Source organism: Vombatus ursinus, unplaced genomic scaffold (genome assembly GCF_900497805.2).
Source record: "Vombatus ursinus unplaced genomic scaffold, bare-nosed wombat genome assembly UNPS02008996.1, whole genome shotgun sequence".
Taxonomy (NCBI): Eukaryota; Metazoa; Chordata; class Mammalia; order Diprotodontia; family Vombatidae; genus Vombatus; species Vombatus ursinus.
In genome coordinates, this window is record NW_020948774.1 from 8,975,052 (window position 1) to 8,990,403 (window position 15,352).

General features: G+C 37.8%; 1 protein-coding gene across 1 annotated transcript in view; it reads left to right on the forward strand.

Annotated features, from left to right (window-relative positions):
• GLP2R (glucagon like peptide 2 receptor) overlaps positions 1-13,065 on the forward strand; it is a 70,086-nt gene extending 57,021 nt beyond the window's left edge. The window contains exons 12-13 of the mRNA XM_027850277.1: positions 1,789-1,830; positions 12,730-13,065. Coding sequence (XP_027706078.1) covers positions 1,789-1,830; positions 12,730-13,065 — 378 coding nt within the window. The remainder of the gene's footprint in view (positions 1-1,788; positions 1,831-12,729) is intronic.
• Positions 13,066-15,352: the final 2,287 nt, after the last annotated feature.

A 15,352-nucleotide genomic window follows, 5' to 3' on the forward strand; every position in this document is an offset into this window, starting at 1 on the left:
ATACTCTTAGGTCAGTATTCTTGGACACAACAGAAATTACATTACTACAGTTTTTGGGAATGTCTAAACGTACAAATAAAGCCATAATTATTAATGTTTGTATCCAAGGTACAAAATGTGCCCCCAGTTCAGTTGAGAAGTAAAAATCATGTGTTAGAGTGGGGAGGATGGAAGGCAGTCATCTGGCAGCATTCTATTTTAACTAAAGACTAAATTCAATTGTTTCTGTGCAAGTCTTGTCAGCATCTTCTAAATTTCACCACTTGGAGGAAAAGCCCCACTTTCCTTGCTTTAGTTATGGTTCTGGGACCAACTAATACTAGTTGGGCTATTTCAGATGCATGGATCAGTGTTTCTCAAAATGTGATGGGCTCAGGGGCCTGAGACCTTTTCTGGGGTTTCTGAAGTCAAAACTATTTTCATTATAATACTAAGGTGCTATTTGCCTATTAAAATACCCTTCCCTTTTCTAAACCTGTGTGAAGCTGGATTCATCAGCTAAAACAACATATTACAACAGATTAAATGCAGAAGCAGATATGAGAATCCAGCCATCTTCTATTGAGCCAAACTTTAAAGAGATTTGCAAAAATGTATAAAACAATTCACTCTTCAATTTTTTTGTTTTGGAAAATATAGATATTTTCATAAAATGTTATATTTATGCTAATGTGTATTAGACTTGTTATTGTTATTTAAATGAGTTAATAAATATTTTAAACTTTCATCCATTTTAATTTCCAACATGGCAAATATAAACAAAAGCTCTTTGGAGTCCTCAACAATTTTTAAGAGTGTAAAGAGATCTTGAGTCTAAAAAGTTTGAGAATCACTGGAGTAGATAGCGTATGGTTTTGCCCAGCTTGGAAGTAAGTCTTACTGAGATCTGAGATCTCTCAGTTCTGGATTCCCCTGTGTAGTTTATTGAGTCTGCTCTATTCCCATTCCAAGATCCATTGTCCTGGCTCCTAAGAAGCCTTTCTTTTCTCTTCTTCAACAAACTGGACTTTGATTTCCTCATCTGCCACTTGAGGAGATCTTATGATCACAGATTTAGAGCTAGAAAACATCCTAGAAAACACCTAATTGAACCCTCTGATTTTGCAAATGGGAATACTGAGAAATTAAGTGGCAGCAAAGGAAAGAGTCATACTCAGGTCTTCTGGGTGTCCTTTCTACTATGCGACTGGGCTGATTTTTTCTTTCTTTTTTACTTTATTTTATTTTGAACTTGAGAAATAAAACATAATAGAATAGAAAAAAAGATGATTGTACATGAAATTGCAAATCTATTATGTACAACTGCTATTATGTAACTTTCTCTTTTTTTCATTTTTCTTCTCCCCTTCCTCCACGACCTAGAGATGGCTACCACTAGACATCAGACACATTAGACACAAATATGTATGCATATGTGTGTGTGTGTGTGTGTATGTAAAACCATTCTACCATTCTATACATACCTCTATTTATTAGTTCTTTCTCTGGATGCTGATAACATCTTCCTTCATAGGTCCTTTGTAATTAATTTGGGTATTTATAATAGTCAAAAAGATTTAGTCAGAATCTCACTGGGCTGATTTTGAAGGCTCCTTCCAGCTCTAACATTCTCTAGTTCTGGTTTTAACCTTTGGTCCCTAACTTCTACTGAACTAAAATTTTGTCTTGGAGGAAGAGACAATTTTTCTCAGCCTCCTGCTGGCTTAGGAAGTCTGAATCCCTACACAGGCTCTGCTGTCAAAGCAGAGTTGGATCTAACTTGACTCTACCTCTTTTTTTCCCCTCCAGGGGCTTCTTGTGGCCTTCCTCTACTGTTTTGCTAATGAAGAGGTAAGGATCTCTCCCAGCCTCCTAAAATAAAAGGTACAATATTCCTTATTATTCACATGATCCCAGTGTATATGAGAGAGTGCCGCAACCAGAATTTTATGCACATGCCAAGCTTTTCTTCAGGGCATGGTGGTGGAGGGGAAAATGGACATGTCATGTGATGAACAAATGACTAGAGTGGTAGACAGTTCAGATGAGTGTGAAAACACCAGGCTGGGAGTTAGCATGCCTGGATTTTTATCTGGACGTCTATTATTGATATACTGTATGTTCTTGATCAGATTCACTCCATACCTGCCTAGCGCCTCAGTTTTCTTGAATGTAGAAAGGATGTTGTTAGGAAAGACATCATTAGGAAGAAGAATAAAATATCATGGACGTTGCTAGAAGAAAAGAATTATTGAAAGATAAATTTCTATTCGCTCCTGTCCTTGTTCTTTCCCTTACAACCCACATCTGGGGAACCTGTGAAGAAAGTACTCATATCTCCTCCCATTGTATCTGAGGGCAGTAGAGCCCCACATGTTTCTGCGCTGCCCTAGCAAAAGTCACAGAAATTGTGCTACCCATGGAAAGGGGATACAGCTAGGACTTGGATCAGAATTATCAGAAAGAAAGAACCGGACTAAATGAGAAATGTTATTCCAATCTCTATCCCCAACCATGCTACTCTAAAGAATTATTTTTATTATTTATTATTATTAATAGTTAATGTTTGCTAAATTGTCATTGTACTATTAGTAGTATCGTAGATTTAGAGCTGGAAAGAACCTTAGCAATCATCCAGTACAACACCCTCATTTAACCAATGAAGATACCGAGCTTCAAAGAAGTTCAATGATTAGCCTAAGCCAGGTCACAGAAATAGTAAGTGTCAGGGGGAGGATTCAAACCCTGGTCCTCTGACTCCATATTCAGAGCTCTTTCCACTATACACACTGCTTCCTATATATCTGAGTAATAATGTTGAAGATAAATGTTGTAGGAATGGGGGTAAATTTTCTTTCCTTTTCCTATTGGTCCTGGTCCATATGGAAATGGAAAAACTTATACCAGTTCACTTTATGATGGGGTCTTCATTGCACTTGGGGAAAATGCATTGCTTGCAAGTTAATGATAAGAGTGTCATTTGGTAATAAAAGAAGAGAAACTGGATAGAGAAATAACATTCTCTATAAACTTGGAATATGAAAAAAATGACTTCTTTAAAGAGCAAATTCAAAAGCCCAATTCTCCCTGTGCATCTATAGGATCCTACCAAACTCCTAGTAGACCCCTGAGCAGAGGTTGAAAAACTCAGTTTCATGTCTTCATAAAGTCATATTACTTCTTATTCACCTAATTAGTTTGCATTCTGCTGGAATGACATTCTTGTCTTAGAATTCACAATAACATGTCGCAATTTGAATAGTGTAAAGACACAAATAGAATAATAGAATTAAAGTGGCAACCTTTCCAAAATTTGAATAGTGTAAAGATGCAAGCTATTCAAATTTTGGAATCTAGTAACAAATTAATATCATACCTGTAACTATCATATTCTTCCTATTTTATATCTTCAAAAAGGCTGCACGCCTCTCAATTCAGAGCTTTCAGACCTTAATGTTCTACCAGGTCTAGCTTTATAGCCAGTAGGCCTGATTTCCTACCTCCTAACCCTAAACAAGCCATTTTTCTATGTTGAGCTTCAATTTCTTCATTTGTGAAATGAGGGAGAATGGACTAACTTATTTCTCTAATACTTTTAAGCTCTAAATCCTACGATTCTCTTATTCTAGGGAGTATGCGTTATGGCATTTAGGTCTGTCATGACCCTCAATGAGACTGGGGTCAAACACTCCAATAAATCAACTAATCAATCAATCAGTGAACATTTATTAAGTACCCATTATATGCCAGGCACAGTGCCAAACACTGGAGTACATGAGATTGAGTTCTCTTGTCATTTCCATAAGCCATAAGAGGTGTATCTCAGACAGTCAGAGGGGTCTTAATAGTACGACAGGCCTCCCTTAAAACTTGCTATCTAATTTTTTCTTTTCTTCTTCCCTTTACCAAGGAAACTCAAACAGGTAAGGATAGCATTCCTCAAAAAGCTAAAAACAGGAGCAGTTAGGTGGCACAGTGGATAGGGCTCTGGCTTTGGAGCCAAGAGGACCTAAGTTCAAATCCAGTCTCAGACACTTGTCACTTACTAGCTGTGTGACCCTGGGCAAGTCACTTAACGCTGATTACCTCACCAAAAAAAACCAGAAAAAGCTAAAAACAAAAAACAAACCAATATAACAATGCAGTTTGACATACATACAACTCATCATCAAATTTCTCCAAAGATTGCCCCCTTTATTCCAAACTTCCATCAAGTTCTGGTATTCCCTGCAAATGATGTTTTTTTTTTCAGGAGCAGCTAGGTGGTACAGTGGATAGAACACTGGCCCTGGAATCAGGAAGATCTGAGTTCAAATTTGCCATCAGACACTTACTAGCTGTGTGACCCTGGTCAAGTCACTTAACCCCTCTTGCCTTTCCACACCCCCTCCAAAAAAAGGAATGATGTTTTTTCAAATCTACTTAGCCAACCTTTGCCTCCTCTGGGAAGCCTTCCTTGATTCCCCAAGCCAGAAAGACCTTTCTGTCCTCTAAGCTACTCTAGTACCTTTATAATCACATTTTACCTGATCCTATAATTTTTTTTTTCAAATCTTGTAGGCCTTATAGTTGTAAGAGCATCTTTGAATTCCTAGCTGGGTATTGTGCCTTCTCCTCAAATTGTAAGAAAACTTTATATTGTAATTAATTATTCTTGATAACCAGGTGCTAGAGAGTCAACATGGGATAGGATTCAGGGAGACCTGGGTTCAGGTCTTACCTCTTCTGATACATACTAGATATGTGATCCTTTGCAAATCATTTAACTTCTCACTGCCCCAGGGAGCTTTCTAAGACTACAAATTAAGGAAGAGTTGCCAGTCTGCACCGTCTGGAAGAAGTTCCATACTAGGAATTTCCTAAGCCTATGAAATCATAGCTCCAGACCCAACTAAGTGCTAAGGTTACTATCTAAACTAGAAGAACCACTTCTGGGCTCAAGGGGGCTAGAGTACTGTTTCCACTTCCTTTTCTGTACTCAGGCCTGTAGTCTGGTCTAGGTTCGTGCTGAGGATCCCAGCCTCAAATAAGATAGGACCAGGATCCCTGTACATAAAATTTTATTAAACTCTACTCCGGCACTTTATGGATGCTTTTGTAGCTTTGGTTATGGATCACCTCCAAGATTTTCCCAAAAAAGTAGAACAAAAAGTGCTCTATGTATAATACCTACACATAAAAAGAAAATGTAAAAGACTCATAAATTAAATGTTAAAGACTCATAATCGTGCATTAGACAAAAAACAAACTTAAAATAATATTCGATTATGTAACTTATTGAAGTTAACTCTTAATGTCTCCTGGGAAACTGATAATTAAATCCTGTGAGAACATAAAGCAGTTTGTAGGACTGATAATTAGGCCTTTTCTGTTCTACCTGTACCATCCAAACAATTCCCTATAGATACATCTGCTGATGAAAATGGCCAGCCTTGGACCAATAGTCTTTCTAGTGGCTATGATCTCCAAGATCTCTAGAATAGTTGCTATGGAGATCTATTCTGATGTTATTCAGCAGTGATCCACTTGGACCTTCAGATCTCCTGAACTCACAAGGTCTAACCCTAGACATGTCCATTTCAGGATACTCATTCATCTAAAGTTAGGGAAGGTCAAATACAAAGGTGGGAAAGATAACCAGGGACCAGGTACAAGCTCAACTAATTGAGTCCTCTCCTCCTCTGAGTTACCACATAGTTGAGGTTACCATAATTGCTGGGGTGGAGAGAGCCAACCCTTTCCCAACTCTCACTGGAAATTTCACAGTTACATGATGCTATCTGGAGTACTGAAGCAAGAGAGCCCAAGTTGGAAGCTGTCTCCTCTTTTAAATGACCCAGCAGCCTTTCTTCCTGTTTTTGTCATGGAGTAGGAGAAATTCAGAGGTCAGTGATGTCATACTTTAGTATGCCACGCAAATTTTTTTTCCTATGCTTTGTTACGACATAATCAGAAACAGACCCCAAAGATCTCATGGGGTTGACTGGACAACAAGGAAGGACAATTCTGAGCATGATCCATGTGGTGGCCCCATAGGCCAATTTAACCTATGACAGAGAGAAAGAGAGAGAGAGAGAGAGGGAGAGAGAGAGAGAGAGAGAGAGAGAGAGAGAGAGAGAGAGCACTCCAGCAGATTTCTGCATAAGTCCTCCATCAATATATATATTGTGCATCCATGCCAATCTTGTATTCTGTTTTCTTAGCTCGTTATTTATTTATTTCCTCCTCCTGTTTGTATTATACTCCCATCAATCAGTCAACCAATCATCAAACTTACTACATGCCAGACACTGTGTTAAGTACTAGAGACACAAAGAAAAAGCAAAAAGAAACAATGCCTGCCCTCAAGGAACTTACATTCTAATGGAGTAGATAGCACATATACCAGTAGATATATACAAGATACATACAGCATTGATACAAATTGACCTTAGAAAGGAAGACACTAGCTGCTGAATGGATCGGAAAAATTCTGCTAAAGATGAAATTTGAGTTAAGCCCTGAAGGAAACCAGTGGACCCCAAGGCTCTGTCCTGGTGCCTTTTACCTTTTCTATTTATATTATCTCCCTTGGTGATCTCAACAGGATTCTGAGAAGCAAGGTGAGGAGGGAGAGCTTTCCAGTCATGTGGAGCACAGCCAATGCAAAGACAATCAAAAGTTAGAACATTATGTGTGAGCAAGTGGGCCAATTTGACTGGATTATAAAGTGTGTAGAGGGGAGCAACATGTAAGAAGATCAAAAAGATAAGAAGGGTCCAGGTTGTAAACAACTTGAAATTCCAAACAAAATGGTTTATATTTTATCCTAGAGGTATATCTGATGGCTCAAGGAAGCTGTGGCTTTGTAGAACAGCGAGATAATGGTCAGACCTACACTGTAGGAAAATCACTTTAGCAGTTGTGTGAAATATGAATGAGTAGGGGGAGATTCCTGAGCCAAGGAGACAACTGGGAGGCTATTGCAATAATCTAGGTGAGAGGTAATGAGGGCCTTAGACTTGTGTTTGTATGAGTGGGCAGGAAGGAACATATGTGAGATGTGGAAATAGAAACAAGATTTGGCAACTGATTGAAAATGTGGGGAAAGAGGAGATAAGAAATTGATGATAACATTGATGTTATGGCAAATGGAAGGATGTTAATGCCCTCAGCAGAAATAAGGAAATTCTGAAAAGTGTGTGTGTGTGTGTGTGTATGTGTGTATGTAGTTCTATTTTGGACATGTTTGGTTTGAGATGCCTATGGGGCATCCAGTTTGAAGTGTCCAATAGGCAGTTGATAATGTGAGAATGAAGCTTAGGAGATCTATAGATCTGGAAATCATCTTCATATTGTTTTTGTTCATCTGTTTTTCAGTCATGTCTGACTCTCCATGACCCAATTTGGGGTTTTCTTGGCAAGGATACTGGAGTAGCTTGCCATTTCCTTCTCCAGGTCATTTTACAGATGAGGAAACTGAGGCAAACAAGGTTAAGTGACTTGCTCAGGGTCACACATCTAGTAATCCTCTGAGTTGAGACTTGAACTCAGGAAGATGAGTCTTTCTGACTCCAGGCCCAGCGTTCTATCTACTGTACCACCCAGCTGTCCCACTCTGTCTTCCCAGAGATAATTGAATACATGGAGAGAATGAAACCACCAAGTGAGAGCATATTGAGAGAAGAGAAGAGGGAGACTGGAATAGAGCTTTAGGGTTATGCCAATACTTAATGAGCATGATAGCAAAGAAGACTGAGAAGGAGCAGTCATGAAAATATTATATCTCTATCTTCCTCCATTGATCTTTGTTCAAAAGCTTTCTGACATGTTTCATCCCTTTAGTTCTTGAATTTCCTCACATAAATATATCTCCTTAATATATAATGCTTCCCCACCCTCCTTTTACTATGTTCTTTTTGAATAAGGGTACTTCCAAAGTCATATTCCAGCCATGTGAACCAATCTACCTAGTATCAGTAAAGTCAAATTTGCCTACTTATGTTAGCTACTCTAATTTACCTTGCTTATTACTCATATTTCTGTGCATTTATGTATATATTGATACATGAGTTTATTAATGCTTCATTTTCTAAGATTTTTACTCCTATGGAGTTCTGGGCATTGCTACTACTTTTGTCCTTCCTGCATTACAGCTACTCCCTGTGTTATCTAGATTGATAGATATTCTTGGTAGTTTAATACTTCCCTCATCTTTCCCTCTCAAATATTTGCAAGAATCTAAGCAAATATATTTTTAATTTTATTTTTTTATTGTGGACTAAAATACACAATAAGAAAAAAAGAAACATATTATAAACTTTAATATTGAAACTGAAATACAAAATAAGAAAAGAAAAAAGTGTCATGTGGACAGCAGAACATGAGAGGATTCAAAATATGTACCAATAAATTTCCATTTCAAGAAAGCCTATATAATAAAAACTATGTATTGTGTTGAGAGCTATCTTTTATTTGCTTCCTTGTAAGTTTTCTTTTGTTCTCTGCTGTGCACTTTTTACTTTGTTCTTTTTCCCTCCTTCTTCCCCCCACCCAGAAGGCTACAACTAAGCACAGTTATATTTATATATAGATATATGCATACACATATACACATACATAGACATATATATATATATATATTTTTTTTTTTTTGGCTAGGTAATGGAGTTAAGAGACTTGCCCGGGGTCACACAGCTAATAAGTGTTATGTGTCTGAGGCCAGATTTGAACTCAGGTCCTCCTGAATCCAGGGCCGGTTCTCTATCCACTGCACCACCTAGCTGCCCCATTCCATATATATATGTATATAAATATATATATATATATATTTATATATATATGTATATATATATATACATATATATACTTTTCCTAACAAATTCTACTCTTGATCTTCATTTTCATGTTTGTACATACCTCTTATTTCCTATCCCTCCTGACTCTTCTACTTTACTTCTACCTACTACTTTGCCCTCCTATTACTTAACCTACCCCCTCTCCAAGGATCCATTGCCTATCCTCCCATTCCTATAAATCTAAACACTCTTGTATACCCCTCTTTGATCTATTCCCTCACCCTCTCCTCTAGAGATCCATCCCTTAACCTCTCCCCCCTTCCTATCTCCTTAGCATTTTATTTCTTTCTGAATTTAGAAGACTTTTATACTCTTCTAGGTATATATGCATTGTTCCCTCTTGAACCCATTCCCAATGAAAATAGGTTTCCGGAACTGAAAGTCCTCCTCCCCTATCTAGTTACTCTGTTTCAGTTCTTTCTCTCATAATCCATTTGTATAAGATAATTACTCTTTTCAGCTGTTCCTAAATGGTTTTACTTTTTAAAGTCATATCATATTCAGGTCTACCCCAATCTTTCTTAGGAACTACCCAATTACTAATGACAATCTTAGATGTACATTTTAAATACATAAAAGGTAAACAGTCTGTCTTTATTTAGTCCCTTGTAATTAGGCATTGGTATGTACATTATATTTCTCTTGGTTCTTACATGTCAAATCTTCTATTAAGTTCAGGTGTTTTTTAAACAAAGTCCTGAAAGTCTGACAATTCATTAAATATCCATTTTTTTCATTCAGGATTATGCTTAGCTTTGCTGGGTATGATATTTTTGGCTGAAAACCCAGTTCTTTTGCTCTTAGATACAGTGTTCCAAGACCTGCTGCCCTTTAGTGTCACCATTGCTAGGTCTTGTGTGATTCTAATTGTGGCATTGCCATATTTAATTTTTTTTCTTGTTTCCTGTAATATTTTATCCTTGAGCTGGGGGTTTCAGAATCTGACTATAATATTCCTGTGGGTTTTCCTCATAAGATCTTTATCAGATGGTGATCAGTGGATTTTTCCTATTTCTACTTTCCCTTCTTTTAATGCTTCAGGATAATTTTCTCTAATTATTTCTCGTATTATTGTATCAAGATTCTTTTTCTGATTGTAGCTTTCAGGTAGTCCAATTATTATTATGTCTTCTGTTCATTATCTGTACTCCAGATTAGTTGTTTTTCTTATGAGATGTTTCACATTCTCATCCATTTTTTATTCTCTATATTTTGTTTTTATTATTTCTTGGTCTCTTATAATTTCACTAGCTTCCACTTGCCCAATTCTGATTTTCAGGGAGTTGTTTTCTTCCTTAAGATTCTGGATCTCCTTTTCTAATTGGTTGACTTTCTTTACACAATCTTTTTGTTTTTCTTGGATTGTTCTTATTCCTTTATTTATTATTTTTTCCTTAGTCTCTCTCATTTGATTTTTAAAGTCTTCTAAAACTTCTAAATGTTCTTCTATGAATTTTTTTGGGGAAGGTCACCATTTGACATTACTCTTTGGGGTAAAAGAGGGTTTCTTTGCTTCAGCATCCTCCCCCGAAGATGAACCCCAGTCTTCTCTATTCCCATAGTAACTCCCTATGGTTGGATTCTTTCAGTGTGTCTGAGGTGCCTTATTTCTGCAACACTTCATAATTTTTAGGAATAATTTATAAATTCCTTTTAGGAGTATCATTTGGATGTTAATGAACAAAAAGGTATATTGGTGACTAAATCTGGCAAGTCTCATGAGGTTTTCCATTGTATTCTGGATGTATATCTTAAGAAATTGACAGATCTTTCAATTGTTAATATCAGATGATCAACAAATATCTCCATCAGTAGCCCACACCAAGGAGTCATCAACTCCCACTACTACTCATTTCATCTTTCTCTGATCCTTGTTAGATAATCCTTCTCCTGATTATATCAATGGATCCACATTGTTAGTTCTTGGTGGACAAGTAACTGTTTTCTTCTCAGAGGTCCAGCTCCCCCCACTCCCCAAACCAAACATGCATTACGTATTTCTAATTCTTCAGTAATTCTTCCCTTTCTTCCCTGCATCACATTCTTCTCCCTTCCAATCCCTACCTTTTACCTACCTTCTTCAACTTTCCAATCTCCTGGCACAAATTAGTACTGTCCTTGGCCTTTTCACATGCTTTTACTTTAAAAAAAAACCTTTGATACTTTTCTTAGGATATTTTTAAAAGAACATTTAATTCTTCCTGATGACCTTGAAAGTGGGAAGGTGATCCTCTAATCATCCTTATTTTTATAGAGGAGGTAAGAGTCCCCAAAAGGGAATGTACTTGCCAAGGTCCCATAGCTAGGGGCAGAAGAAGGATTTGAGCATAGTTACTTCAACTCCAAATCTTATGCTTTATTATTCTACAGTTGCTTCCCACTCTCCTATTTGCCAACACACCCCCATTATGAAGCCTCTCTGAATTCTTTCCAAGAAGCTCTTTCAGGAAACCTTCCCTAGGCAAACAAGTAATAAAGAAATGCTTCCTTCCTTCTATGCAACTTTCACATTCTAAGTTTGTTTGTTTTTGCCAGTAGTGACATTTCATTCATATCCTTTTGTTTATTCTTTTTTGTGATCATTTGTACAAATGAGACGACTATATGAGCAATCTGTGTTTGTGGGACAGAGCTGTTATCTATTGGAGACTAACTGGTTCAGACAGGGTCATATCCTTAAAATTAGCACCAATAGCACTATATTCCAATCAACTGAGCTGTGTGGCTCGAGTTAAGTATTTAAAACCTAGGAGAAGCTTACAACTAAAGAGACTTACTATATTCTTTCATTTCTTTATTTATTTATTCAGCCATTCATGCTTTCATCAACAAACACTTATTAAATGCCTACTGTGTGCAGAATATAATGCATCATTAAGTATATGTGGGCAGGGTGAGGGCTAAGCATTTAAGATTATCTAGGATTATTTAGATAACTATAATACACACTATTCCATCATAAGTAACTTGGAGTTACACAAGCAAGTGCTATGTGGAGACTGAGGGGGAAATATCATTATTGACTAGGGGGATCTGGAAAAGCTTCATTGAAGGAGTGATATTTGAATTGACTTTAATAGTTGAATAGAAATTTAACAGGTTAAAAAAAGGAAGGGAGGCTATTCCAGGCATAAGGAGCAGAATGAATGAAGGCATGGAGGTGAGAAAATGTAAGATCTTCTCAGGAGTCAGAGAAAATTCATTCTGGCAGGAACATTGGATTTTCCTATGACCATACCACTCTGGACTTATCTGATATTATCTGATTTCAGAAGCTAATCAGGGTTGGGTCTGGTTAGTATTTGGATGGGGGATAACCTAGGAATTACCAGGTAGTGTAGGCAGGCATCTAGGTGGCACAGTGGATAGAATGCTGGGTCCAGAGTCAAGAAGACTCGTCTTCCTGAGTTCAAATCTGGCCTCAGACACTTACTAGCTTTGTGACCCTGGGTTACACTTAACTCTGTTTGTCTCAGTTTCCTCATCTGTAAAATGATTTGGAAAAGGAAATGGCAAACCACTCCAGTATCTTTGCCAAGAAAACCCCAAATGCAGTCATAAACAGTCAGATATAATTGAAATAACACAACAGTGGAAGCCTCAGAAGATGTTTGAGCACAGTCACATTGTCCAAAAGTTTACATAGCACCTCTCATTCATTATTTTATTTCTTCCATACAACAGTTCTATCAGGTAGCCAAATTCTAAATTATTGTTCCTGTTTTATGGATTTTAGCACTAAGGATTAGAAAAAGAAAAAGTAAATGCCTTGACCAAGACACTTTAGAACTCACATCTAGGTACTGACCTCACTTTTCCACAGTATCATATAATAACCGTAACCAATAGTTGTTAAATGGGGACAATAACTGAAACCATTGTCGTGCCTTCATCCCTTTTCTCTCCACAACAGGTGAAAGCTGAGCTGCGGAAGCACTGGATTCGTTTCCTCCTTGCCCATCACATCAGCTGTGTAGGCTGTGTATTGGAAAGAAACTTCAAGTACTTTGGGAAACATTCCAAGAGTCAGGCAAGCCAGAACTTCAGGTGGAATCAGGGACCAGGAGAATACAGGCCTGACAGCAGCGGGCAGCTTCCACAGTTGGCTGGAAGGGACCAAGGGACTTTCAGCTCTCAGCCACACGCAGGTAAAGTGGCCCTTGTCAGGGGCAGCCTGTCTGAGATCAGTGAGGGTGACTTCACCATCATTGATACCACAGAGGAAATTCTGGAGGAGAGTGAAATTTAGAAGCCTTTGCAAAGGAGAAGCTTGAAGGAGATCTGTTACTCATCCCTTTCCCCTTCCCTCACTTTCGTAAGGTTTGGGACTGAATTTCTGAAACAAGAAAAAGGAAGCCGGAAAAGAAGAAACTAGGGCTGCCAAGTATAGTACAGCATTACTGGCCCTTACAATCATAATTAATACCTTGTATTTATACATTTATCTCCAAAAGTCCCCATGTACTTTACAGACAGAGTTCTGCTCATCTCCACATTGACCTGGCATTCTTGATCAGTACTAATATAGGACTACATCCTGACAGCATACTCTTCGGACACGAACAGTGGAATATGATCCAAGGCCTGAAATTCAAGGCTGGTGTGTCAATAAGAAGAGAAAACTCTGAATAGGGAAATATGGAAATGTGAATATGGAATATGCATACGAAGAAGTTTCTTGTTAACTGCATCCTCTTTGTTTTTCCTATAAGCAAAAACCTGGTCACTTGAAGGAGAGGGAGAGGCACAAGAAGAGAGAGAGAGGAAGGAAAGATGGAGTAGGTGGGAAGGAGGATGGAGGGGGAGAGAGAGAAGAGAGAAGAAGGATGGAGAGAGAGAGAGACAGAGAGAAGGAGAGACAGAGACAGAAAGAGATAGACAGGCAGAGAGAGAGAGAGAGAGAGAGAACTTCCTGCTATTTTTTCTTCTTTGATTTCTAGCTTCTGATTCACAAATTCCACCTGTTCCTCCAGCTCTCCAGATCTCACAACAAATTCTTCCAGATCCCAAACTCCACTAGGCCACCAATTCTTCTAGGGAAGGAAACACATTCATCCCTCATGAGAAACTAACAAGAAATCATCAAAATAGCAATCATGAAGCTAAGACAGTCTAAAATAGAGGTTCTTAACTTATTTTGTGTCATGGACCCCTTTGGCAGTTTAATGAAGCCTATGGACTCCTCAGAATAATAATTTTAAGCACATAAAATAAACTACATAAAATTAAAAAAGGAAACCTGTTATATGGACATCCAATTATCTACCTATCTATTTATCTACATATATGTGTATGTATATATATATATATATATATATTTTTTTTAAGTTCACAGACCCTAAACTAATAACCCATGGTCTACTCTAGAAGATCAAAATGTTTGTTCTGTTTTGGCCCTTTCACTAAATAATCAAACAACATTGCTTTGAGTTTTTCACTTGCAAAGTCTCCTCAAAAAATCAATAATGTGGACTTGGAGTCACTAGGTCTGAGTTCAAATTCCACCTTGACTAGGCAGCCCAATCAGCAGGCGTGTATGCCTTAGCTCGTCAATTCCAGACATTTGGACTGTTGTGAATCCAGTTTGCTATTTTTTCATAGTTCAGAATATACGCTAAAGGGAAGTGAGTAGCAATAACGTTTCTGCTAAATTATCTCCCTCTTCTCACAATTCTTAGCTCTTTTCCCAGGTTAAAATCTTGGTTCCTCTCATTCCTTGAGGGTTTTTATCTGAATAGTGGGAGAAGATTCCCTAATTTTCTAAGGTATGGCTATAACATAATTAGGCTGAAGCTTGAACCACATTCTGCATATCCATGTGAGGCCTGCTTTTAGAAGTCACCATAGTGAAATTATTCTAATAATGTTGTCGTTGCTCAAAATATTTCTAGAACTACTCTTTGGGGGGCAGCTAGGTGGCACAGTGGATAGAGGTCTGGCCCTGGATTCAGGAGAACCTGAGTTCAAATACAGCCTCAGACATATAACACTTACTAGCTGTGTGACCCTGGGCAAGTCACTTAACCCCATTGCCTAACCCCACCCCCCACAAAAAACAAATAGAACTACTCTTTGGGAATTTCAGTCAGTTTTTGACTCTTTCCCTGCTCCCATCCCCACCAACATGGTTTTATTACTCTTTACTCCTGCCTTGTATTTGACTAAGAATAATTTGCCCAACTTTATCACCCATTTTATTCAATAGACTCAGCACCAAATGATTTTTGACAATTTCCAAAAATCACATCCACTGTCAAAGGATAAAATCATGCCACTCCTGGAGAAATTTTTTAAAAATCCATGTCAGGTTTTCAAAGTAGTTCCAAAACTACTTCATAATTGTGTAAGTAACGGCAAAACATTGGGATAAACTTAGTTTTCCAAGGTGACTACTTTGAAGGAGATGAAGGTTATTTGGATGTATAAGTTCTGGTGTCGAGTCTACTGTTAATTGTGTGGCATTGATTAAATCATTTCGGTGGCCCTCTATTTACTTTTCAGTAAAGTAAACATGATGTTTTACAGAACACTGGGCT